The sequence below is a fragment of the Mercurialis annua genome, linkage group LG1-X, assembly GCF_937616625.2.
Source record: "Mercurialis annua linkage group LG1-X, ddMerAnnu1.2, whole genome shotgun sequence".
Lineage (NCBI taxonomy): Eukaryota > Viridiplantae > Streptophyta > Magnoliopsida > Malpighiales > Euphorbiaceae > Mercurialis > Mercurialis annua.
This window is the reverse complement of record NC_065570.1, coordinates 7,568,230-7,594,939: the sequence shown is the minus strand read 5'-3', so window position 1 is coordinate 7,594,939 and position 26,710 is coordinate 7,568,230. Positions and strand designations below refer to the sequence as shown.

Below are 26,710 nucleotides of genomic sequence, written 5' to 3'. Positions count from 1 at the left end.
CCAATGATAGATAAAAGAAAGTTTACGTATTCCTTTTTTCCTGTTTTAGTAGTGTGCGTCCGTGAGCTAATGGAGAGTAATTAAACAAAATAATATGATTGGTAGGAATAATGTGGCATAATAATTGAATTTTTACATATTCAAAGTAAGCTACAGCAGTTGCAATCTATATACTCTTACAAAGACGTCATTTAAAGATTTTCAAGGATTATATTTTAGTTAATTAATTGGGATTAGCTCAAAACTTAAGATCCATAGTCACAGTTTTAACTACCGTCATATATATTGTGAATAGTTGCATTTGACCTACCAAGTTCGATTCCGTCAACGCATTATAATAATAATAAAAAAAATACAGTTGCATGTGGCACAAGTTTTCTTGCAAGTGAAGACACAGAAAAGTCAAAAATGAGTTTATTAGATTATTAATCTTGAAGAATTATTACAAGTCAGAACTCTGTGTTAAGAGACTGTTCCCAATGAATTGAACGTGAAAGTAATTCCTAAATTAATATTTAACCTATAAAAATATAAAAACATTATAAGATCAAGAACATGAACTAATATTCTATCTCCCTGCATCTAAAGAACCCGTAGACATATAAGTAACAGAAGATGAATGATATTCAATAGTACTAGTCATTTCACATGAACTCAGTTGCATCAATCTTGAACTTATTTGACTTAAACGATGAGAATCAAATGAACCCCAATCTTGTATTACTGGAAGCTTCTCATCTCCATTAAGATACCTCGTAACTTGTCTCATGCTAGGTCTAAAATTTGGTTTCTTATGAGAACAAATAAGCCCTAATTGTAATACCAATTCCATTTCTTTAACCTCGTATTTTGAATTCAACTTCGGATCAATTGCATCAACAATGCTACCTATTTGCTGGCATTCCATCACCCAATCAACCAATATGAAATTGCTCGACTCCAACGGTCGGCGGCCGGTAGCTGTTTCGAGTAGAAGAACTCCGTAGGCGAACACGTCGGAGCTTGTCGAAGCTTTTCCGGTTCTCGCAAGCTCCGGCGCAATGTACCCGATTGTGCCTACAATATTCGTGGTGTGTGAATTTACGCCGTGGTCGTATAATCTCGCGAGACCGAAATCGCCTAATCGTCCGTTCATTTCGGAATCTATTAGGACATTGCTTGATTTGATGTCTCTATGAATCACCACTTGCTCCCATTCTTCGTGAAGATATAGAAGACCCGAAGCTATGCCTTTAACAATGGCGAATCTTTGTTCCCAGCTTAGTACGATGCCGTTTTTCGGGTTGAACAAGAGCGTATCCAGGCTTCCATTTGGTATATAATCATATACTAAAAGAAGATCAGTTTTTCTCTTACACCAACCTTGCAGATTCACCAAGTGTTTGTGCCTTAATCGGCCAAGACTTTCGATCTCCGCCGCGAATTCTCTCATTCCCGCGACTGAGTTACGAGTTATCTTCTTCACAGCAACTTCATTTCCATTACTAGGGTTTACAGCTTTGTAAACTGTACCAAACCCTCCGGCTCCGATAATCTCACTCTCTTTAAAACCTTTTGTCGCCGTGTAAAGATCCTTGAAGCGAAACCGGTGAGGACAGTCTAGCTCCCAATCTTCAAGAACCTCCGACCGCCACATTCCTTTATAAAAAGTTAGAAACAGAAGTATTCCGATCAAAAGAATAGCCGTAACGCTTAAAGAGACGATTAGGGCAACAACTGTGTGAGGAAAAGTCGACGAGCCTTCCTCCGGTGGCGGCATAGGAAGCTGATCAAGATTCAGCGCCGGAGCTGCTCCGGTCGTTGAAAAACTCCATCCAAGAATATAATGAGCGCTCGCGGTTACCCCTGTGGAGGCGGAGAAACCAACATAAGTAGACTCCAAAACGATGTTGGATAGATCCAGATTATATGTAATAAGCGGTTTGATCGGTTTCGGTTTCTTCATCGGACAAATGGTTACGTTCACAACTTTGTTAACGCCGTCGTATTCCACCCACGCCTGAATCGGCTGGCCGTTGTGCAAGTCAAGTCCGTCTTCGTCCAACATGTCGGTGGCGCTGGTGTAAGCCGCCGCCTTCGACGTATTCGAATCCATATTGTTGATATTAATACCAACGTGGTTACCGCTACTGCTCGCGTTTTCATTGAATCCTGTAACCGTGTCGAATTCCACAGCAAAAATATGATTTGAGGACTGACCATTATTCTCTCTATTAAAAAGGCCCAGATACTGCCCCCCCTCAGCTCCGGGAATCGTGGAGGTGGGAGCCAACACGAAGGCCAGACCGTAGCCGCCGGCTGATTGGTCTCCTTTTGGAGGGACAATCGAAAAAACAAAAGTTGTGTTAAAAGAAGTAGTAATATTTTGCTTTGTTCTGTTGAACATCTGTATAGGTTTATGAAAAAAAGCATGTCCGATAGCGTTTTGTGATGTATTAGTGAGCCTGAGAGCACCATTGTTCTTCAAAATAGAAGCTCTATCAAGAAGAACAGTATCTTCAGTTCCAGTAAAATTATTGAAAATGAACGCTTCAGATTGAGCTTGATTAATAAGAGAAAACAGAAGTGTTGTAAGACAAAGTAGAGGGATCATCAAAGAAGAAGAAGCCATAGATTCTTGTAATGAAAAAGAAAAATTTGGGCTTAATTTAATAGAAAAATATGAGATGGGTAGGAGAGAGACTGTGACTGTTAAGTTATAATCATCAAAGAAAGACCAGGAAGATGAACTATATCCACTGATTTTTTTTAATCTTCAGTGCCGTGTGAAGAAGGTTTTGAATTTTCTTTGCATTCTAGACTTTGATATATTTTCATGTAATTGCCATGTTTTTGGTTATGGAAGTCATGAATAGTGATAGATTGACTTATTCATCGCTGCAATGTATAATATCTAAACTCTGAATATTATTGGACGTTTGTACAACGCGATTATTTGCAAGGAGATGCTACACAACCATATTAACATAAGCATGGCGGATTTTAAAAGAGTGTATGGCGGGTAATTGTTTATTTTATAATTTTGATGTTTGAAGGTCCAATTAAAATATAAAGTTGTGGATTTAGAGTGAAATTAAAAAGAAAAATTAAAAGGTTGAAATTTTTTTAGGACATTATAGTTATATTTTAATTTGACAATTAGGCTTCTTTTTAGGTGAATTTGATAATTTTTTAGTTATTTACGGTGAAGTTTATATATATAGCAATAATTTTTGATTATTTATGTCACATTATACCTTATATTTTAAACATGCATGTAACCAATTAAATATTAATTTGATATTTTTTCAGTGACCAATTTTATAAGTTAATTACCAAGTAAATAAATTAAAATACGGTACAGCTGTAGCAAATTTGTTAACCTTCAAATAAGTCTTTAGTCTCGATTCTTATTAATTGATGGAATGTGATTAAACAGCCTTTTTCAATAGTATTATTTTGAATTTTTTTTTATTTATAACAACTTGGTTAATTTTTCATCTTTTTTAATTTGTAAACCAAACATGTGCAGTTACTGCAGTTACAGGAAAGGTTATTAAATGATAGTTTACGTACTGGTGAGTAGAGTGCGGCTAATTAGCAAATTAATGAAATTATATTACTTTGACTTCAATTATATATGTTTATGCGTTCATGTGTAGTTTATAAAATATACTAGTAGTAAATAAAGTCCTTGCGTTCTGTAAAAAAAAAGTGAAGAATGGATGTGTATTATTGTGCCAATAGTGAAGAGGTCAACGTTGAAATTTCAACATTCTTTGCATTAATATTAAAACCCAAAAAATTAAATGAAAGAAAACTTTTCTACTTGTTAGTTGTGGTTTTTTTAGGCCATACATATTTTTATTTTTTTTTGGCAAACCCATCCGGTTTTCAAGGCTTCGCCCTGACTAATCCGGATCCGACCTGTGTCGCGCACCTGACATGGTGGGTGAGTCTACCATTGGGAATTTTTTGCATTCACAAGGACTCGAACCCGAGACCTTACTTAAGCGATATCAAGCCGCTTACCACTTGAACCAACTCCCATTGAGGTTAATGTACTTCTATTTTTTTTTTCCTTTCTAGTTTCAGTCTTATTTAAATGATTATTTATCTCATATAAAAGTTGGATTATATTATATTTACAACAAATTAATGAGCATTTATTTCTGAACAAGAGTTACAACCAAATATTTTCGTCGAGATCCAAAATGAATGAAATAACAACGAAAACACAAAATTCTATTAGCTATCAACTCCTAAAAATATGAGCGAAGAACGTTGGTGATCTAGCGATCGGAGGTTGGAATCACCAATTGTGACACCAAAATATAAGATTATACACGGAATATATGCGCTAAGGGTCAATTTGATTTGTTGCGTTTTAGTTATCGTCCGATGATGAACAAAGGTTTGAAGTAAACAGTTAATGTTCAAGGTTAGGGTATTAGAGGGAGAAAAGAAAGGTTATGCAAGAGCTGAAAATTGACTTTTTTTTCTTTTGCAATGTTTTGAAAAATAATCAATCTAGTCTTTATTATTTTTCTGTCATGCACTTAAGTCATTTAACTAATTAATTTTCATAATAAATGACGGAGTCTAACTTCTGATTCGGTGTGTAATCTGCAAAATAAGATAGAAGCTAACCTGACGGTGGTTATTCGATTAACTTTCTAATGTTAATGTCAGTTTAGATTTTAAGCTGCGTTTTTAGTTTATGAATATAAAATTGTGTTTTTAGACATAACTTAATCTCTTTATATAGTAGTTGAGAGAATATCTAATAGACTTGAAATAGAAAAACGATCATATTTTGTAGGTGTTGAACTTGAATAGGAAAGAGATTTTTTATTCAAGAGAAAGTTTTATTCAGAAATGTCTTACAGTTTATCTTCCTAAGTTGGAGTTTGCATCCAAATAGGAAAAACATTCCGTAAATTCGGTCTTTAGGCGAATCCTTCAGATAACGCGTTTTTTTTCGAGTCTTCTGGAATTCCGGCTTATCCTGGAAATTCGGATGATTCTTCCTTTAATCTTCAGACATGGCAAATCTCATAAATTCGGTTACCGATATATTCAGATTTTTATATTTTATGCGAGAATTGATATTTTCCCGGAGGATACATTTTGTATGACTCGGTTTCATTATAATTATAGTAGGATTCAATTTACATCAATAAACTCAATTAAAAAGATTGTTCTATATGTATACCTTATTCCGTCTCTCAAGTGAATGCATCAGTACCTTTGCTTTTCCATAGCACGTTAAATAGGCTAAAAAGTAGTGATTTTTATTTTTTTTAATAGCACCCTGATCTTTTAAAACGGTCAGTTTTATTTTATTTCATATTTTTTATTTTCAGTATCACCCTAAATTGAAAAAATTAGACAATTTATTACTAAGAGATGAAATTTTGAGAATAATTAAATTTAAGGGTCATATCATACTTTTTTTTATTTAGACAAATTCAAACAGCCCTTTAAACAATTCAAATAAATTCTAAATAAAAAAATTAAGTAGATAAATATATAATTAATTGTTAAATTTCATTAAAAATTAAATAAAATAAAAATTGATATTTCAAGTGTACCATCTCCTTCGTCGGATCCATGACTCACCACCTTCGTTGGACCACAAACCCACCGTCGCTCGTCCTCCCATCTGTTTGTCTACCATGGTCACATAGGAGACGAACAACATCTTTGTCTCACGAGGGAGACAAAGACGAACCAGAGTTAGTCTCTAATGGGAGACGAACAGTGCTGGTTTGCTCCTATAAGAGACGAACCAAATTCGTCTTTCTAAAAAAAACCTACAGATATGCTCGTCTATGCGAAATAGAGTTCGTCTCTCATGGGAGTCGAACGTCTCCCGTGAGAGACGAACTAGACTTGTCTTCTTCAAGAAGACGAGCATATATGCTCGTCTTTCATGGAAAAATGAGCTTTGGCGGCAGGTCCAACGGTGTTGGCAAGTATAGCGAAAGCGGCGATGGAGTCGGAAGTGTTTTATTTGATTAATTTATATAAAATAATTTAATTTTTTTAATATTGTTTTTATTTTATTTTATGGAGATGATGTTTTTGTAAATATCAAGAAATATTTAATTGGTTTGATAAATATGAATATTTTTTTAATATTATTCAAGTGAAAAGAATTTAATTTGGTGTTTTAAGATGCTACTAAAAACAATTAAATAATGTTGAACTTAAATTTAATCGCGTTACAGCGTTAAGATGGATTAAAAAAAATGGATAATTTTTCGGCTTATTAGTCCATCTATAATTGCTATTGGCTCCTCTTTATGAGTTAGATCTTCACTTACATCCACACTTTAAAACTAGAGAAAGTATGGAGGATGTTAGAAATATACTTGCCAAGCATCAAAAAATAAAAAACTGAATGACTTAACATATATGAGATGGAAGGGGTATACTATTAAATATATTTTTTTATTTGAGTTTTTTTATCACTACCACATAAGTCACTTTCAGCAACACTAGCCTAGCAACACTTTTAATACTGTTGCATTAGTATATATAAGGTAACAGAAAGGTTACGGTTAAAATTCGTTGCAAAGAGATTAATAAAATTCAAAAATTTACAATTTAAGGCGACAGATATAGAAAACTGTTGCATTAGCTTAAGTAAATGCCTCAATTTGACTGAATTTAGTAACACTTTTAAACTGTTATCTTTTATTATCTCATACCAAATTATATTTGTAGCTATATTATAAATTCCAATTAATAAAAAACTATTTAATATTATAATAAATTTAATTTCTCCTTCTTCAATTGATAATTGGCTAAAATTGATATTTTAATTTTTAAGAGGTTTGGTATATTTAAAACATTAAATATTTTTATAAACTCAAACTTCCTTTTAGTAATATTTTTGTTAACATGTGACAAGAGACCCTTGTAAATTGTGCCTAATCCAATAAACTTCACTGCCAAAGAGATGCCGAGCAAAGTCTCAGTCATGATTAATTTATTCCTTCAAGTCTAAAACTATCGCGAGATTTCAGCATTTTAATTTTTGCTCTCTCCTTTCTCTCTTTTAGGGTTTCAACAGCAACAACAGTCTTCCTCCACCTTCTCCGCCTCTACCGTCGTGAAATCATCGTCACCTTCTATTACTTCAGTAGAGCAGGTGATTCGGCTCTCGCCGTCGCCGTAAAGTTCTTCATGTGTCATGCCTTTTCGGTTACTATTCCGTGGTCGATCGCCAGGTATTTGAATTTCATTTTTATCACTTCCAATTTAATTGCATTTGATTGTTGATTTTGCCATATTTTCAGGACAATTTTTTTATACGATTAGATAATTATATATTAGTAATCAATTCTTAATTGATTATCATGTTATAATGTGATTCTAGGAGAAGAAGAAGAGGATGCTATTCTCGTATGAATCTTCTTTCTTACTTTGATGATTTTTTAGTTTTTGTAATTTTTAGGTTTCCGTGCTTTTTAATTTTAGTACTTTCTGTTCAAATTTTTGACTCGTTTTGTGTGATTTGGTTTGAATTGCTAATTTTGACATTCAAATGAAATCGAAGCTGTACCAATTTGATGAGGAAGGGGATCAGTGGAAGAAAAGGGGAGCAGTAAGTGTGAAGTTGTTAAAGCATGTCTTGTAATAGGAAAAGTAATAATAAATTTTGGATCAACGTGGTTGCATCTGTTCAACATCGAGATTATGGATCAACATTGTGAGTATGGATTAGCATTGTGATTCCTAGTTTCTTGATAAGTGAACACCGCAAATTCAATAAGAAATTTGATAATAACTCTCTTCTTGCCTGTTCTTTTATTATGCATTTCAATGTTGTTTTCTTTACTGCTTTTATCTGAATGCCTATGTCTTTAGTTTCTGCTTATTGATGTGTTTTATGTTCAATAAACTTCAGGTACTTACCGTCTCATCTGACAAATCCGCAAAGATATGGGAAATTTTGGAAATTGGGGATGGAAGTGTGAAGAAAGCATAGGAATGTCCTGGTTCCGGTGGAGTAGATGACATGCTAATCGAATGCCTTTGGCAAAATGACACTCTTTGTTATACTTGTCGATCCTTCTCTATTCATTTTCACTTTCTTATACAAAATTGGATTACTCTGACATCACAGTATGTGTCAGTGTACTAATTTGTATTTGACTGTACGTTATTGATTAAACTGTTTGATAAATTAATTGCTCAATTAATGTCAGGTTGAGCTTCGAATATTTGATGGATTGGTGAAGGAAAGAACACAATGTGCTCCAAATGGATGCTATTTCATTCCAGTATATGAATGAAACCATCATGCTTAGATGGATAAGGTTTTTGTGTATTATTAATGCTTACCATCACATCAATTTTATGATATATTTAATCTTAATTATTCTGTTTGTTTTCCTTTGTTCAATTTTATGTTGGTACATGGAAATTCATACTTCTTGGAGTATGTATTAGTGCGTACTGACTTGGATACCTTGGTATGATCAATTTGCTTGACATTTTTATCAATGTTTTTGTTTTCCCTCTTTAGTCTTTTGAAAAACTTTCAATTGTGGATACTGGACGATTATGGAATCGATGTTTTTCATATTCCATTTTAACATTATACAATGCTTCAAAGAGGACATCAAATCACTTTTACAGCTTGTTTATTATACTTATACTTAGTCAAGACTCTTCTTTTAATGCAAGCATTCACAAGATGGTGACATTGCTTTTTCATGGTTTATGGCAGGTTGTATATGCTGTAATGCACAGGCAGGAGATTTTTCAGCCATTTAAGAATCATCCACGTTTCAGTGAACTAATTAAAAATATATACATGGTATCTTTTAAGAAAAATTTACCATCTTAATTTCTGATGATACTCGATGCTCCTGACTGGCCACTTTTTGAGTACCTAAACTTTACTTTGCGTTGTTGTCTTTTGAATGCATTTAACACTTTTGACCTTGACAAGTTTTGGATTTTTTCAATAGTTGCATGGATGCTCAAACACACGATGGGGAATGGTCAGTAAAGAAAGTCCTCCAACTTATTATTATCAATTGTCAATCATGGTGAGGTGAAGCGATGAAGGTAAGTTAAGATAATTTTGAAATTAGCAAGCTTGCTGAACTATGGATGTATTAGCTTTAGGAGTCCTTTTGCCAATTTTATGGTACTTTAAGTGATAAGTGTATCGTAATCGTGCTTCCATTGAAATTGTTAACAGGCTCCATCAGCATATGTTTCATTTAACTTAAAACTCTACAATGCAGTATGAAATAGATGGAAGAGACCCTAAGGGATATGTCGGTTGCCTGTGGTCGATTTGTGGTGTTCATGACCAGGTTTCGTTCATTGGCATAATCAATTGCTCTATTTGTTTCTATTACATAATCATTATCATTGCTGATGACCTCTTATATAGCGTTTTTAAGGGTTGGAGAGAAAGACCGGTTTTTGGGAAAATTATGTACATGAATAATGCAGGCTGCAAGAGGAAGTTTGATGTTGATGGCTACATTGCTTATGTGAAGAGTTTAGTAAATGAAATGAAGAAGAAAAAATTAGATCACCAAGTGATTTTGTAGATTTTGGTGATGTATTATATCTATTCGATGGATTATATTTTGCACAATTATGTTATGATGTAATAGATGGATGGATATTTTGTATGGATGGATATTTTGCCCATTTATGTCGTGATGTAATAGATGAATTTTTTCCGTTTTTCATTATTGTGAATATTTATTTAAAATTAATAATTTATGGTGTTGAATAAAGGATAATACAAACTATTGCTTAAAATGCATTACAAAACTGTTATAAAAGATATTTGAAACTGTTGTCTAAAATACAAATACAATACAAAACTGTTACAAAAGATATTGAAACTGTTGCTTAAAGTGTCAGTCAGACTGTTGCAAATAGTATATATAAGTATTGCATAAAGTACTATATAAACCGTTGCTTTATAAAAAAAAACTTGTTGCCTAAACTACATTATTCAACTGTTACAGAAGCTGTTTAAAACCGCTGCATTTGCTATAAATTGCAACAGTTTTATTCCTATTACTATAGATTAAAAAATCTGTTGCAATAGCTATCAGAATCTATTGCAGCGGCCGCAAATGTAGCTGTTTCAAAACCGTTACAATAGACTTCCGGCAACGGTTTTTGTACATTAAGCAACAGTTATCTACTGTTGCTGAAAGTGACATATGTGGTAGTGTATTTACAATCTCTATTTGAGTTTTTTTATTTACAATCTCTATTGTACAATTAAGTCTCATTATTTGTAGAATATCCATTAATTATCAATTTTCTTGTTTAGTTTTTAAAATACTCTTAGTCAAACTAATAGTTCATCTTACTATTTTTGACGTTTAAAAATTATAGGTCATTTTCTAGTTTTAGTAAATCATTTAAAAATCAAAATACTTCTAGTAAATATGTATAATTTTGTCACAGATAAATTAAATATTTTGTAGTCCAATATATAATAAATATCCTAGAAAATTTAATTATTTTATATTTCAATACATAACAAATATCATTTTAGATACCAACCCAAAACAAATATCATTAGTCAATTTATTTTATTTGAAAAACTTAAATAAAATATTACTCAATAACATACTATTAATTATCTAAAAAATAACAATAAAAAATAGATAAAAAAGTTAATTTTGACTAACTCAACTATATGTTTGTAATTCATGTATTTATCTTAACGATCTATTATTTTGGAACTGTGAGTATCCATACACATTTTAAAAGCTATATAAAATTGTACGCGAATTTAGTTTTTATTAATAATTAGTTTGGAAATTATGTTTAAAAGAGTAATAATTTTATTTTAAAATAATAAAAATTATTTTAAAAAATAAAAATAATTGCAAACCACATTTCTCAGTTCTTGTAATCTTTAGCATTGACCTTTCAGTTTGACAAAGCCAGATTCATGGCATATTTCATTCTCATGTAACGCGTTTTGTTTATGACGAAATCACAGTTCTAATTGGTCATTGCGATTAGATTCTGTTTATATCGATCGAAATTGAAAAAAATAAAATAAAATTATTTGAATCAAATAAAATTTAAATACATCTTCAGAGACTAACACCAAACCAAACTGGATTATTTGATCAACCCAGTTTGTAGTCCGGTTAACAATTTGATCCTTACTTTTTCTGATAATATTTTATTTATTTTAAAATGGCTTAATCACTAAAAAAACCCTCACCTTTTAACCCCTTTTCAGCTGATTCGCACCTTTAGATTTCTATTCCACCGTCAAATTAAATTGGACTCTTTTTCACTCGGGAAAAATTCGTAAACACCCTTATAAAGTACTTATTTGAACTCTTTTCCACATAAAAAGTTAAAAATAAATGATTTATTTTAATTTTTTTTCAAATGAAAAAGAGATCAATTTAGTACTTAAGGGTGGAATTGAAAATCAAAGGTGCAAATTAGGGTGCAACTGACAAAATTGCAACGTCAGGATACATTTGAAAAGGGGCTAAAAGGTGGGGTTTTTTTTTGGTGATTAAGCATTTTTAGAATTAATATAATATATTATTACCTCAGAGAATCCCATGTACAATTATAATTTTCAAATACTAAAAAAATATAATTAGCGTGAGTTATAAGTTAAATATCAACATTTAGCGTGGATTCTTTGTTTAATATTATTACTTAAATATAGTCAGGGACCCAGGGTCATAGTTCTATGATTTTGTAAATTTATAAGAAAGCTAATAATTCGGTTGCACTCTCTTTTTTTTGGAACGAAAAAAGAAATATGCGCCCCATAAAAAAATGCAAATTAAAATATTATAACTTCAACAAATATATTATTAAATATAAAAAATTATATCAAAGGTGGCTGAACTTTTCTAAATATCATATTTCAGTATCTGAACTTTTAATTTATTATATTAGTGCCGCAACTCTTTAAAAACATATCAAATGAGTGGTTAGTCGTTTTTCGGTCACCGATGTGCTAAAAAGATAAAAATAAATCTCGTTTTGTGCCATATTAGTCACAAAGTGATGAGTGTGTATCCAATGGTATGTGGAATTAAAATGACAGACTATAGAGGCAAATTTTAAAATTATCTTTAGCTTTATTAATAGTTTAGTGACTGAAAAATGTCTAAACATACTCACTTGATACGCTTTTAAAAAATTAAAGCACTAATAGAGAAAATAAAAAACAATATTACCGAAATAGAAGTTTTGTAAAAATAATAGCGCCCCCCACTCTTTTCTTCCTACTCTAAATGTATATAATAGTTGTAGTATCTAAATAGTATTACGTAATAAACCTAATAGTATGGTAAATAAAATTTAAATTAGAATTGCATAAATTTGTTTTTTTTTTGTCAATCACCAAAAGCAGTTTTTTTTGCTTAAAAGAACGGTCCAAGTAGAACAAGCTTGAGAGGCTAAAACAGAAAAGGGACTAACAGGCTAGGCTAGAAACAAGCCAACAAAACAACACAGACTACAAAACTCTAATCAAAGCCTATTTCTAACATCAGCATTCTATTGAAAACTTGATATGCAGTCTGGGCTTCCTAGACAAAGATGAGCTTGCTTTTGGCCATCCAGATATGATAAACAGCTGCATTAAACCACTACTTTTTTATTTTAGCCTTGATGAATTTCCCCTTAACTCTTCTAACAATATAGCCTGACTTCTCTTCTCCAAGTGAACTTCTGTATAGAGCCATCAAATATCTGCAAAACTTTCTCTCAAACACTAGTTGAAAACTAAAAGCAGAGAACAAGTGTTATGAATATTTAGTTTGCTGGTTACACAGAGAGCAAGTACTATTAGGAACTACTTCCCATTTTATAAGCTGTCCTTAGTATTAAGTCTCCCCATCAAAACAACTCAAGGAATGAAAGAATGTCAGAAATCTGCCTGAAAACCATACAATAGGATGCCAGGATTTCTTCTTTTGCTCCGGCACCATCAAGCACTATTCAATGAAAACATATCACTATTATGAGCCCTTCAAATGACCAAACCATTTTCACTAACATAAACTTTGCAATTTTGGTTCAAATACTCCCAAGCTGCAGCTGTTCTATCATCCAAAGGGTCCGGCAAAGACCATCTATTATTTAAAAATTACACACATTATTTTATTATTTTATGTGTGTTTTTAATTGAACATTATAGATGATTTAAATTAATTTATCAGGCATTTAATTTAAATAGATGCTAAGAAAAATGTTTGTGTTTTATTTTACATATTTATTACAGATATCAATGGAAATTAATAATTTTTAAATTTCATTAAAATTTAATATCTAGATTATGTGTGAACCAAAAAGAAAGAAATATCCACTAACAAACTGTAGCTCAAATGGTATATGTGTTGGACAGCAAACTGTTAAAGTCGTGAGTTCAATTTTTTCCAGAAGCGCTCTCCTTCTCCAATTATATTAAAAAAAATACATGAACTAAATGTTTGCATTTCTAATTGATACAAGTGGTATCATCATAATTAGCGATAAATGATGAATAATACTTGACATAGTTATTTTGAAATAGTCAATATACTGTTGTATAAATTTTTAATTAATTAAAGGCTCAATCACTCAAAACCTCCTCACTTTTAACCTCTTTTACAATTATATCATAAATTAGAAATTTCTTAAATTTTATCCAAATTCATCCTTTTGTCTTTAATTATACCCAATACATTAAATTAATCTCTTTTTATTTGAAAAAAAAAAAAATAGTCCTTCATCTTTTTGCATATATTCTAATTAAACACTAATATTATTAATGATATAAAAAAGCCTTCTCCCACTAAAATAAAAAAAAAACAATAATTATTGTTTATTTAATTTATATTAATTGTTAGTAACTTTTTAAAATAAAAACTGTTAAAATAAAAACTCTTTATACGGAGTCCACTTATAAAAAAAATTAAAACTTTTTACCAAAAAAACAATGACTTCTCACCGACCTGCCAGAGCTCCTTCTCTACGGGAGGAGGAGCGAGAGAACCTCCTTCATGGAGAAGGAGCTGCTCTTGCTCCTTCTCAGTTTCAAAAGGAGCAACACCAGCTCCTTTACTGTTGCTCCTTGTCAGTTTGAGAAGGAGCGAGAGAAGCTCCTTCTCTTCGCTCCTTTTGATCTGAAGAAGAAGCGAGAGAAGGAGTTGCTCTCCTTTTCAAGATTTTAGATTAGAATTGAATAATTTGAACTTTTCAAGATCGAAGAGTTAATTTGACCACCACCGTCTGATAAGTCATCTACCATATTTTGCAGGTTCATACCATCGTGAAGCTCATCAATCTAATCAATCGGCGCCGTCTGTGGGAAAGCTTACAAGACTTCATTAGTAGAAGCTATCTGCGAACCAACAAATTATATTGATCAAGATGAATTTTGATAATCCCAAAAATAAATAACCCGAGGATCCAAAAAGTTTAGAAATTACTCCGCCATCGGCATTGCCGTCCGGAGGAGGAAGTACCACTCTCATCGGAACTACCTCAAGAGGATCTATAGACAATTCACTATGCCCGACGCTTGAGTACCAAAATCAGCAAAAGAGGGGAGCTAACCCCATTTCTTTCCCATCACTGGATGAAGCATAAGAACCAACTCACAGGTTTGTTTTTCGGGGAATTTACCATTAAACGTTGAAGAAGAAGCTCAAAAAATTTCAATATATCCTGGACAAAATTGCGGAAAAAGTAAAAAACACAACCAAAGCGCATATTGAAAACATCAACCTACAAAGGCGAGAATTTATAACACCTCCCCCAAATAACCAGGGACAAAACTTGCCCAATTATGGAAGAAACAGAGAAACAGGAACCTAAAAGACCAAACAAACAAAGTTCAGAACGCTAGAGAAAGAACGAATCAAGGGAATAATATTCACAGCCAGAATGTTGGATGAAATCAAGAAAACAGGGGAAGTGCCCCCGATGCAGCGAAGAGAAAAATGGCCCTAGAGGCGAAGAAGAAAATCTGAGGCAAAACGAACAAATAAATGAAGATGAAATTCAAACCAGGAACAAGAGTACGTGTGAGGGCCTGCAAAAATCACAATCAAGTAGAGCCAAAAACCAAGAAGAAGACGAAGGAAAATATTTTGAATCTTTGCCCAAAATGAAAGCTGCGTATGTAGTATAAAAGGACCTAGAAAAATAAAGAGCCAAGCCGTTGAAAAATCTAAAAGCTGAAGAATTGGATCTATATGAATTAAAACTAAAGGATTCGCCCCCTGTTGGCAAAAATTATGGAGGAGACGATTCCTCATAATATAAAGTGACCGACCTTCCCAACTTTTAATGAAGAGGGAGATCCTAGGGATCACGCCTCCAAATTTTATGCAACCATTGGGTTATTCAATGTGACTTGTGCGATCATGTGAAGAGTTTTCCCCATGACGCTAACATGAACTGCTCGGAGATGGTCCAACAGGTTAAATTCTCATTCTATCAAAAATTGCACTGTTATATTCGATGAACGCATTGGCATGTATTTAACAAATATACCTGCTAAACCCACATATAGCATACTAAGAACCTGTATTCAAGAGGAGGGAGGAACCCTACAGAGTTATGTGTAAGATTCAACAAGAAAGCTATGAAGATTGACAACCTCAATGTTGACATAGCCGCTGAAGCTCTCCGGGATTGAACTAGATTCGAAAAGCTAATAGACAAGCTGTTAATAAACAAGCCCACCAGTTTCACAAATCTAATGGGAATCGCCCAGAAGTATTTCGGGGTGGACGAAAGGCAAAGAGCTATAAGAGAAAAGGAGACCAAGACCAAGGATTCAAAGAATGAGAAATTAATGGATAAAATCCTCAAGACACGAAAAAAAAATCACAGTCCGGATGACAAATGGCGACTTGCCCCCAGATACAAAAGCACGTATGATAGCGGAGATGATAAAAGAAACTACACACCACTCAACACAAACTGAATAACAGTCCTAATATGGATTTAAAAAAAATGCACGTGATGTGAAGTGACCTCAAAAGATGAGAACAGAGGTGCATGGCACTAAAAGATTCTACAAGTTCTATGTATGGCCACGATAGAGAAGAATATCGAGACTTAAAAACCGAGATTGAAAGAATGATAGAAGCAAGTGAACACAAAAAGTTTGTAAAAAAACAATGATCAACGAGGAGAGAGGAGGTACAGAGAAGAAAAACCTAAAGAAAAGAAAGACAAAGAGAAGCAAAAGAAATAAGCTCTGAGCATAAGACAATCTCACATGCCAATAATAACGTTCGACATGGAAGACTATGAACATGTCAAGGTACCACATAACGATGCCTTAGTAGTGACAACCGTTATAGAAAACTGGAACATGGAAAGAATTTGATAGATGAAGGAAGCGTGGTGAACCTCAGAGGAGCAGTAGCAAAGCTCCAAAGAATTCTAATCCCGCTTTCGGGACTCGGAGGTCCGCCAATCAACCCTTTGGTGGTAGTGACTCTGGCAATAATGGTAGAGCTAGAAAAAGGAATAAATAAAAAGATCACCACGCTATTCAACATAGTAGACATGGAACTCTCTTACAACGCCATTATAGGAAGGCTTTTCCTTCACGATTCGGCAGCCGTGACCAGCATAAGAGCATTGATAATGAAATTTCCTACGAAAAAAGGTGTGATAACTATAGCTGCATATTGAATTGACATCATATTCTGAATTATCATAATCACTTATATATCCACTTTCTGGATCAACAAACTATGTAGCATCATGGCTCTCATTTCACGGACTATTGAAGTGTATCAACCCTTCATTACCTCTTAAAATATTTGCTTCCAACATGACAATTGTTGCCCTCCTATATTTAGCTTTTTCAACCTTGTCTGAATATATTCCTCATCATTTGAAAGTTTATTGTCCCCAATCTCGTCATCGGTATCACTTTCACCAATTGGAAAATATACATTTTCATCTCGTACATTCTCAACTGATACATTTGTTTCAGTGTCATCTATTTTCCTTTCCTATTCAAATTACAACCAAAAAAAATCTTTCCCATCCTTTTTTCCCTATTGAAACATTTATATTAGATCACCATCTTTTTGTAATTCTTTCAACCCATGAGTTAGGTTCATACCAGTAACTTGATAGTATAATTTGAACTTATTATATCCTAACTTCTTAATGTCATCTTCAAATTCAAATATCTAACCCTATTTGTAATAACCCGTAAAAATTTAAAGTTATTTTTTTGATTTTTCGATTTTAAATTTGGGTCGATTGTGATTTCGTGATTCGATTTGATGGTTTGAGAAAATTTTGGTTTAGGTTTTAATTGGTGGGTCAACCAATTGGTTGACCCGGTCTCGTTTGGACCAGCAGGTCCCAAACGAGACCTGTGAAATTTAACTAAGGTCTCGTTCGAGACCTGCTGGTCTCGAACGAGACCAGTGTTAAATTACACAGGTCTCGTTCGAGACTAGCAGGTCTCGAACGAGACCTTACCGGCTGTCTCGTTTAGGCTGATTTCCTACCCTATTTAAGCAACGTTTTTAACCTAAATTCCTTCCCTACTTCTTCATCAAACTTTGGCCGTCACTCCCTCTCCAAATTCTCTGAATTTCATCGGCTATATTCATCTCAGGATCTTACCAAATCTTGGTAAGTTTGTGATTCATTAATTTCAGTTTTGTTCAAAAACGACATCTCCGTTCATCACTGATTTCTCTATCGTTTCTGAACCGAAATAGGTTCCGCTTCCTTCCAGAGATAGAAGACTCATGTATCTACAAATCCCAACTTTTGTTTCGAAGAACGGTACGTTATATTTCTCGTACCAATCGCCGCCGTTTTACCGTTTTCTGGAAATTCTGTTTTAAAGTTAATTCGACCCTTCTGAAATTTGATTCGTTTGGCAGCCGTTCGGAGGTCGAAATCAATTCCGTTTGTTTCCCGTGAAAGTAGACTCACGCATCTACGTTTCTACACCATTCATTCGTCAAACGGTACGTAAACGAACTCGTAACAATCGATGCCGCTTCATCGTTTTTTCACGTATTATTTCGGTATACATGTTGAAGGTTTCTGCCGAATATGTGGGGGGTTGTTTACATGAGTTTTTGGTTGTTCCTTTGATCGTTAGGTTATCTATCATTGAATGGTTAATCGTTAGTGTGATTGTTAGCTCGTCGTTTTAATGTCTCAGTGATTGAATCTTCGGTTGTCTTGAGCTCGTTTCTTGTTATGATAATTTGGTTACTGTGATTGATTTTGATTTCATTGCTTTGGGTTCTTGCCAAGTTTGAATATGTTATTGATTATGGTTAGGTTAGAAAGTCTTTAGTTTGTATGATTCAAATTCATTAGTTAGTTAGTTAATGAATTGATAGTTTGGTTAATGATTGAAGTTTCTGCAATTGTTTGGAGTTGTGTGTTTGGGTTTGGTTTGTGTATAAATGAAGAAGATGACTTTGTGTCATATGGCTATTGGCCAATTCAAATTCTTATTGGCTAAATGATAACTTTGGTTATCAAGTTTTTGTGTCTTAAATCTTTTGGTTCCTAAACTTATCTTTTAACTGTTTTAATTGATTTTTGATTTCAATTTGCGAATTTGGTTTCGACTCATTAATTAACGTTTTAAATAATATAATTATTTATAAATTGAAATTACTTCGGGCATTGATATTTTAAGTTTAAATTAAATATTAATTTTATAATAGTTATACATAAGATTTTATATTGACTATATTAAATAAGTATTGGGATTTTATTTTATTTAAAAGTTGTCAAATGAATTATATTATTTTTAAGACCTAAAAATAATATTTGAGTATTTAAAAATTAAATTAATAATTATTATTAATTATTATTTAATTGATAATTTGATATTTTTGGCTTAGGGTGCCTTTGAAATTAAAGTCATATTTTTGCTTTATTATGCTATGTAATTATTTGAGATATTGCCGGTAATATTTAATTACTTGGGTTTCAAGCTATTGAGTTCTATTTTGATATTAATTAATATTTTATTTAATATTAATTATAAACTGTGGTTTATAACTCTGGCTTTATGGTTGGGTCGGTTTGGACTTGGGTCACCGACTTGTGGGATAGCTTGGTAGTTTTAAGAAATTCGGCTACCCCACTATTTGAGGAATTGATTTTATTTATCAATTAAATATTATTTTAATAATATTTTCGGATTGGATTTAAGTACGAACTCAATAGTCTTGAATTAATTACGGCATTATAATTTATTTGAGAATTGTGTTCTTCTGTGATTTATCTGGTTATTTAATTGTGCTAGTCCTACGTGGTGTCTAGTGATCTTAGAGTTAGGGGTCAACGGATTTTAACCTATTTATTATTTTAGACCTGTCGACTGTTCGTGCTTCGGAGTCTACGCAGGGTTAGCTGTTTGCCAAGATCACGTGGATAAGCAAGCAGTGAGTTTGTAGTGCTATTTACCGCTTTATTAAGTACCGCATCGTATTTTAATATTATAAATGTTTGTGAACTGTTTTTACGGATTATGGATCTGGATTGAAACGAGCTACTCGATAGGCTTGTATCGAGACTGTGTGCACCGGTAAGTACTCTGGGAAACGGCAGACTAAAGTCTTGCTTACGCTGGTATATTTATATGACGAGGATTTGTTCCCGTCCACTCTGGGTTTCGGTATGCTATGTCATACTTACGCTGGGATCATTTCAATACTGTTTTTCCATAATCATATTATATTAGTATAAAAATGTTTTGATTTAAGGGTTTTAAACTTAATAAATGTAAATAGTATTGCGAACTCATCTCAGTATATCTGACCCCGTTGTGTTCCCAAATTTTCCAGGTTCGTGATTTGAAAGCTGGTCCACTCCGATTATTTTGATTCCTCGGAGGTTTTTTATGTTATTAAACTAGTTTCTGTTTTCAAACTCTTAGACCGCAGTAGAACTAGTTTATATATTACATTTGTTATTGCATTGGGATTGTCGAGTAGACCGATTATTTATTATTAGCATGTTTACACTGGAATATTTTAATATTATATTTAAGGCATGCCGTGGTATATTTCAGATACTTAAGTTATTTATATTAGAACTGTATTATAAATTGCTAGACTTAGGTTGGAGTCTCGGTTGCCCCCGAACAGTTTTCTGCAGGTTTAAATGTTATTTGATTTCCGCAAGGCTTGCTACGGGTTTTGGTACAACAATACCCATACCCTAGCGCCGGTCACGATTCATGAAATTGGGTCGTGACACTATTCATGTTGTTTACACCGGCCCAAAAATATTATGGGTCCGAACATCATGTGCGCTTATTAAGGGGATTAATCCCAACTCAAAGCCTTTTTAGATTAGCTTTTATTTTTATTAGGAATTTGCAACTTATTAGGAGTGTTTCTCTTTAAGAATATTAGTTATAGTTAAATTAGGAATTTTGGTTTTGTAGAACTATATATAACTCAGAGATTCATTATTTTTGTATAAACAAATCAATCAATCAAAAACCAAGTCAGTTTTTTTATCCCGCAATCTCCGGATTGTTTTAATTTAGAAGTAGTTTTCAGTATTAATCTCGCCTGAGTTTATTAACTCCCATATTATTATCATTTAAATCACGTGGTTAAGTGTTTTTAATCAAAGAAGTCATGTGAATATCTTTATAGGTTCGTTAAAGCATCAAACCTCAAACCGATCCCATTTATAAATTCAAAGATTAGAGTCCGGAATATTTCTAGGTGAACACATGTTAAATCCAACATCATACTTAATATCACCCTTAAAATATGTTGTTTGACCACCCATCTTAACAAAGTGCCCATCAAAATTGTTACACACACCAAAATTAGAAGTCTCTATTACTTGTGGCAAATAAAGGTGTGCATCGGTCGGTTCGGTTATCAAACCGAGCCTTGCAACCAAAATTGATTGGTTTTTTCCTCCTGAAAAAACCAAACCTAAATAGAATATATATTTTGGTTTGGTTCGGTCGGTAACCGATATAGACCTATTCGCGTACAGATATATCATTATCAGTTTGTGGCTTGTTGGAAACTGTCGTGCATTTTATCTATTCTTCCTGGATTTGAATCCCATCATCCACTTTTCTCTATTTTTCTTCTATTTTTCTGAATTTTGATAGAAAAAGAGAATTTTGGGACTAGAACTGTGGTCCCTTATTTAGTATAAAGCACACTATACCACCACACTACTCTGTAATTTAGTAAATAAATGACAGTATTTAATTTATATATACAATAATTCTGTCGGTTCGGTTTATCCAATTTTCCAGTTTCAAGAAAAAAAACCGAACCAAATATTTTAAAAATCGAATCGAACTGAATATTTTAGTCGGTTTGGTTTTTCGGTTTCGATCGCTTTTTGCACACACCTGGTGGCAAACAAGAGCTTGTGGCTTTTGAAGAAATTTGTTTCGAGGTCTCCATTACCTGCAGAGAACAATCCTAGAAACTTGGTAGCGGATAACTCCAAAAACAATCCAAAATATGTTTTGTAAAAGCAGTTAGCTAGGTTTAGTAATAAAAAAAGTAGGTCCAGTGGTTCGTGTTTTTAATGAAAAAGAAAGAGTAAGTAATTTACGGTTTTTGTGTTTATCGAAGAAGAACGAGATGACCTAGATTTCTATCTGAACTCGATTTTGTGTAGGAATAACAAAAAACGGCTGAAGAAATATAAAATTGTAAATTAAGTATTTTTATGGTTGCTTAAATATTACTAATTTTTTACATAATGGTGATTGATGTTTCATTTGTTAGATTTCGGTAATTCAACTATAATTTTTACAACAAATGGAGGTTATTTTATTATTTTAAATCAATTTTTTATCTATCTGAAATTGAGATATAAAATGGCGTAGTTAACCACACTATATGATGTCTAACTGTGAATTGATTATATTATTTTCCCCCATTTATATAGGTTAAAAGTTAAACTAAAATCATATAATAGCATTTCATTGTTATAAAAATAATAGTTAGATTATCAAAATGTAATAAATAAAATGTTGGTAACTGTTCTGCAAAAAGATATAGTCGAAGCAGTAAAAATATTATATTGCCTAGATTTAGCTAAAATAGGTTTATCCAAGTGCGTTTTTCGATTGAGGGTTATATATTTGTTGAATAAAAAAACATAATATATTCTAAAAAAAACATAATATAAAATCAAATGGAAGAACTCATAAATATATTAATATGTAAATAACAATCGAACTGCATGTAAAATACTACCAAAAAGATTCAGTTTACGTAGCCCTAAACTTAAAATCTGAAAGATCCCATTTCGTGGCATTATAGTTTTGGATGGTAAAAAGCCAGAACAAAAGTCATCACTCTATAGCTAGTAATTTTTTATTTTTTTGAAACTCTATAGCTAGTAATTAAAATGACTGAAATCGATAAATTAATTTATGAAATATACTAATTTTGGCTTACATTACAATCTAATGGTTTATGTAATTTGTTGGTAGAGACGTTAATGACTCGAACTCTATTTTCATCATATATAATGAATTTATTAGACATATAAATCCCAATCATGCATTTCACATCCCATATATTTTACATAGAATTATTTTAACGCAAAGGTTAAAATAAATCGTTATCCATAAATTTCATATTGACCATGGTGTTAATTATATATTTTAAACTAGCTATCATTGAATATTAAATAATCAACACCTTAAACAATTTTCTTTTGTATTTTTGTACTTTAAATAATACCATTGATTAAGTTTATTACGGGTCAAATAAGTTGTTAGTAACACTATAATGATATTTCTGATTAAAAAAAACTCGGTAAATAATAAGTTCAGCTTAATTACATAACCCGTTTATAATGATACAACTTATAAGAAATTGAATTTTATTTCTTATTTGATTCAATTCTAATCTAATTTTTTATTTATTTATTGCTGAATCCATTTTGTAATTCATCTGTCATAAATTTGTTATTTAAAAAATATAATTTTAAATAACATAAATACAACTATATATTTACTTACAAATAAATTTTACTGAATTATTTTCAACCAAATATATTTTTAATTGAATTTTATTGATTGGGATCTTCATACTTTTATTTCTATGGTCACCCTTCATCAAATTTGTAAACATAATAATTTTTAAAAAATACTGGTAAAATATATATTTAGATTTTTATACTAATATTTTTTTCTAATTGCGTCCTTCTATTGTTATTTGTCAAGATGAAATTTCTATATTTTAAATTTTGAAAGACATTGTTATGGAATTAAAATTTGCATACTTAACCCATCGTTAATGCGATTTAGATAAATTTATTTATTTTTATATTAATTTTTCAAATTGTGCTCTTGCATTATTATTTTAATAAGTTTTCAATCGGTACTTTTAGTCTAACTTAACACTGTTAACACTTCTTATGATGGCATGACTAATATCTATAAAATTGAAAATAGAAAAAAGGGTCAAATAAATCCTTTACATTTAGCCTATGGATTAAGTAGGCCCTCAACGTTTAGAAAGGTGCAACGAGAACTTTAGCGTTTTTAAACTGTATCATCTAAGCCCTCATTAGGGCTCCTCATTGATACGATTTAACAAATGTTAGGGTCCTCGACGACCTCTAATGAGGGTTTAGATGATACAATTTTAAAACATTAGAGGCGGGTTTATTTGACCTTTTCAGACGTTGAAAGCATACTTTACCCATAACTTAAACATATTTTATCCTTTTTCCTTAAAAATATAAATATATGTAAATTATAGTAGAGGGACCCTATTGACAGAAATATATAATAAAACCTAAACATATATTTTTCTAAAATAAATTTATTAATGCTAATACGATGATGAATATTTCCAGAGATATTATCATAAAAATTTCTTAACAAAAAGGAGATGCCGATATACTATTCTACCTTTTGGAAGAAAAAAAAGATGCCGATATATTGGTCAATATTCTATAGAGAATATAATACTTTGATGAAATTCAGAAGGCTAATCCCCTGAAAAACCCCCCACCTTTCAACCCCCCTTCATTTGCACCCTCACCTTTCAAAATCTCCAATTTTACCCAAATTTCCACCTTTCATTTTCAATTGCACCCTAAAAATATTAAATTAGCTCTTTTTCACTATAAAAAAGTTCAAATCGATAATTTATATTTTAATACATATTCTAAATAGTCCTCAATGTTTAAATTTCAACAATAAAACCATATTTCCTAAAATTTTAAAAGTTAATTTTTTTATATAAAATATAAATCAATTAAAAATATCATTAAATATGGTTTTGTTGTTGAAATTTAAACATTAAAGACTATTTAGAACATGAATTAAAATATAAAGTATCGATTTCAACTTTTTTTTAGTGACAAAAGCCCAATTTAATATTTTTAGGGTGCAATTGAAAATGAAAGGTGATAATTTGGGTAAAATTGGAGATTTTGAAAGGTGAGGGTGCAAACGAAAGGGGGTTGAAAGTTGGGGGTTTTTTCAGGGGTTAAGCCAATTCAGAATAATTTAAATGTATAGTTGAAAGATGATTAATTTAACTAGTTGGATTAAGTAATGCAATTATGCATCCTTATCTATAACATTTATTATTCTAAAATAAACACTACTACAACATGTAACGGACAAAAATCTTAAAACAATAATTAAGAAGTTTGATGATATTGCCTCACACACTAGCTTTCAAGATTCAACATTATATTTGTTTCTTGTTATGAAATTATTATGACATAATTAGGACATAATGGAATACTTATAAAATTCAAGAGCCCCACAGGGTTTGCACAATCACCTATAAAAACAGAATAGTGGCCATTCAAAGGGTACATACTATATCTCATTTATTAAATTCAATGTTATTTACCAAATATGCCCTTACTAACTTTAGTATGGAAGATGAATTGGCTTAATACATCTGCTCGCTAAACTATACACTTTTATTCTCTGAAATTTTTAAACTAATTTAATATTTTATTGGATCTCTTAACTTTATTTAATATTCTATTTAACCCATCAACTGCAATTCTTTCGCCGATCTGACCTTTTTCCTCCAACGTGAGAAAAGCGCGTGTTTTCAAACGCTTTAAAACGAGCGAAGTATAATTAAAATGCATAAATTGTTCTATTGAACTCCCGAACTACACTATTTTGTTCTATTTGACCCCTGAATTTATTTTATTTTCCTATTGCGCCTTCAAATTTTTAATTTTTACCCATTTAACCTTCTCGAAAATACAATTATTTAATTTTTATCCATTTAATCTTCTAGAAAAATAAAAAAATATTGAAATTTAGTCAAACAATTACATAATATAACTTCTTGTACATGTAAATATTTGTTTACATTTCAATAATGATAAATGAAGTTTCTCTGTTTTTAACGATATTATAAAATATATAAATTTACTATACTGTGATAATATTAAAAAAAAGACTAAATTTTTAAAAAAAATTATAATTTTTAGTGTGTTTCACGAATTTCCAATTTTAAAAATTTTAATACACTAGCTTTAATTTTTTGCAATTTCAAACTTTTCAAATCAATTCTGAATTTTTAAAATTTGTGTTAAAATTGGAAAACACACTAAATTTCATAATTTTTATTTAAGGCTTTTTTAAATAATATGTAAAGTACATCACTTTTTAATTTAAATTAAAAAAATATTTAGGCTTAATATATTTTTTGACCCCTAAAGCTTATCCTTTTATTCCCTATGCCTCTAAACTATTTTAGTGTTCCATTGGACCTCTTAACTATTATTTTTTTATTCTATGTAACCCCATGTCAGCCAAGCCATGTCAGCAATTTTATTCACGTCATCGCGCGTGGTGTGCATATTCCGAATGAGGGGTTAAATAGAACAAAAAAAAATTAAGAGATTCAAAAGAATACGAAATTAGTTTAGAGGTCGCAGAAAATAAAATAGTATGATTTAGGGGTCAAATGATGTATTAAGCCAAGATGGATTCATGGTCAAAGCCCAAATTCCATCTTCTTAGTTACATTTCAAGTATTATTTTAGACATCCAGATACGTCCATATCTGCAACCTCTTGATCTGCAACCTCTATTTTCAGATCCATTATTTTGCCTGATCTTCATCACAAAGTCGCTAAGCCTGCTACTATCTACTGTGATAATATATCTGCAATCTAGCTTGCTCATAATCATATGTCTACCATGAGAGATTTAAACATATTGTCATTGATTGTCATCTCATTAGAGAAAGATTGGCTGACGGAATTATCAAGTTATTGCATGTGTCCTCAGTTAACCAACTGGGTGATTGTCTCACAAAACCCTTGCCACCTTATATGTTTTCTACTTCAATTTCCAAACTGGGATTATTAGATATCTATAATCCAGCTTGAAGAGAGTAATACAGGCTTTATTCTACAGCAGGTTGCAGCAGATTATTTTCTGATGCTTCAAGAGTTTGAAGTTTTGGATTCTCTTACGTAGTCGAGAAGTAACCAGTTGGATTTTCAGCTCCAGCAAGTTATGTGTGTTGCTAATGTGGCATAGCAAGAAGGAGCATGTGTTTTTCATTAGTTTTGCTAGTTAGTTAGTTAGTAACAGAAACGATTCCTTTTCATTTTTCATCAAGAAATAACCGATCCTCCTTATGTTATAAAAGGAGAAGAGAGTTCATTTCTTTGTAATCTGAAATTTTGATAAATCAATAAAGCTTTCATTTTCTGATTGTTTGGGAGATTTGAAAAT

At 31.8% G+C, this 26,710-nt stretch overlaps 1 protein-coding gene and 1 long non-coding RNA gene across 15 annotated transcripts; one reads left to right on the top strand and one right to left on the bottom strand.

Annotated features, from left to right (window-relative positions):
* Nucleotides 1-398: 398 nt before the first annotated feature.
* Nucleotides 399-2,851, bottom strand: LOC126665425 (lectin-domain containing receptor kinase VI.4-like). Its single transcript, XM_050358241.2, has one exon. The coding sequence runs from the start codon at nucleotides 2,609-2,611 to the stop codon at nucleotides 569-571; it is 2,043 nt and encodes a 680-aa protein (XP_050214198.1). The 5' UTR covers nucleotides 2,612-2,851; the 3' UTR covers nucleotides 399-568.
* Nucleotides 2,852-6,934: 4,083 nt separating this feature from the next.
* On the top strand, nucleotides 6,935-9,705 carry LOC126664973 (uncharacterized). Of its 14 annotated transcripts, none has more exons than XR_008790728.1 (5): nucleotides 6,935-7,217; nucleotides 7,367-7,392; nucleotides 7,547-7,699; nucleotides 7,898-9,066; nucleotides 9,249-9,705. It is a non-coding gene; the product is annotated as an uncharacterized LOC126664973 (long non-coding RNA). The 14 variants fall into 14 exon arrangements; XR_008790729.1 differs by lacking the exon at nucleotides 6,935-7,217 and having other exon boundaries at nucleotides 7,226-7,699; nucleotides 7,898-8,115; nucleotides 8,199-8,309; nucleotides 8,723-9,066; XR_008790726.1 differs by lacking the exon at nucleotides 6,935-7,217 and having other exon boundaries at nucleotides 7,226-7,699; nucleotides 7,898-8,309; nucleotides 8,723-8,812; nucleotides 8,967-9,066.
* The last annotated feature ends 17,005 nt before the right edge of the window (nucleotides 9,706-26,710 follow it).

Excerpts from the sequence above, each read along its gene's own strand:
- LOC126665425 (XM_050358241.2), bottom strand. The coding sequence starts at position 2,611 with ATGGCTTCTTCTTCTTTGATGATCCCTCTACTTTGTCTTACAACACTT.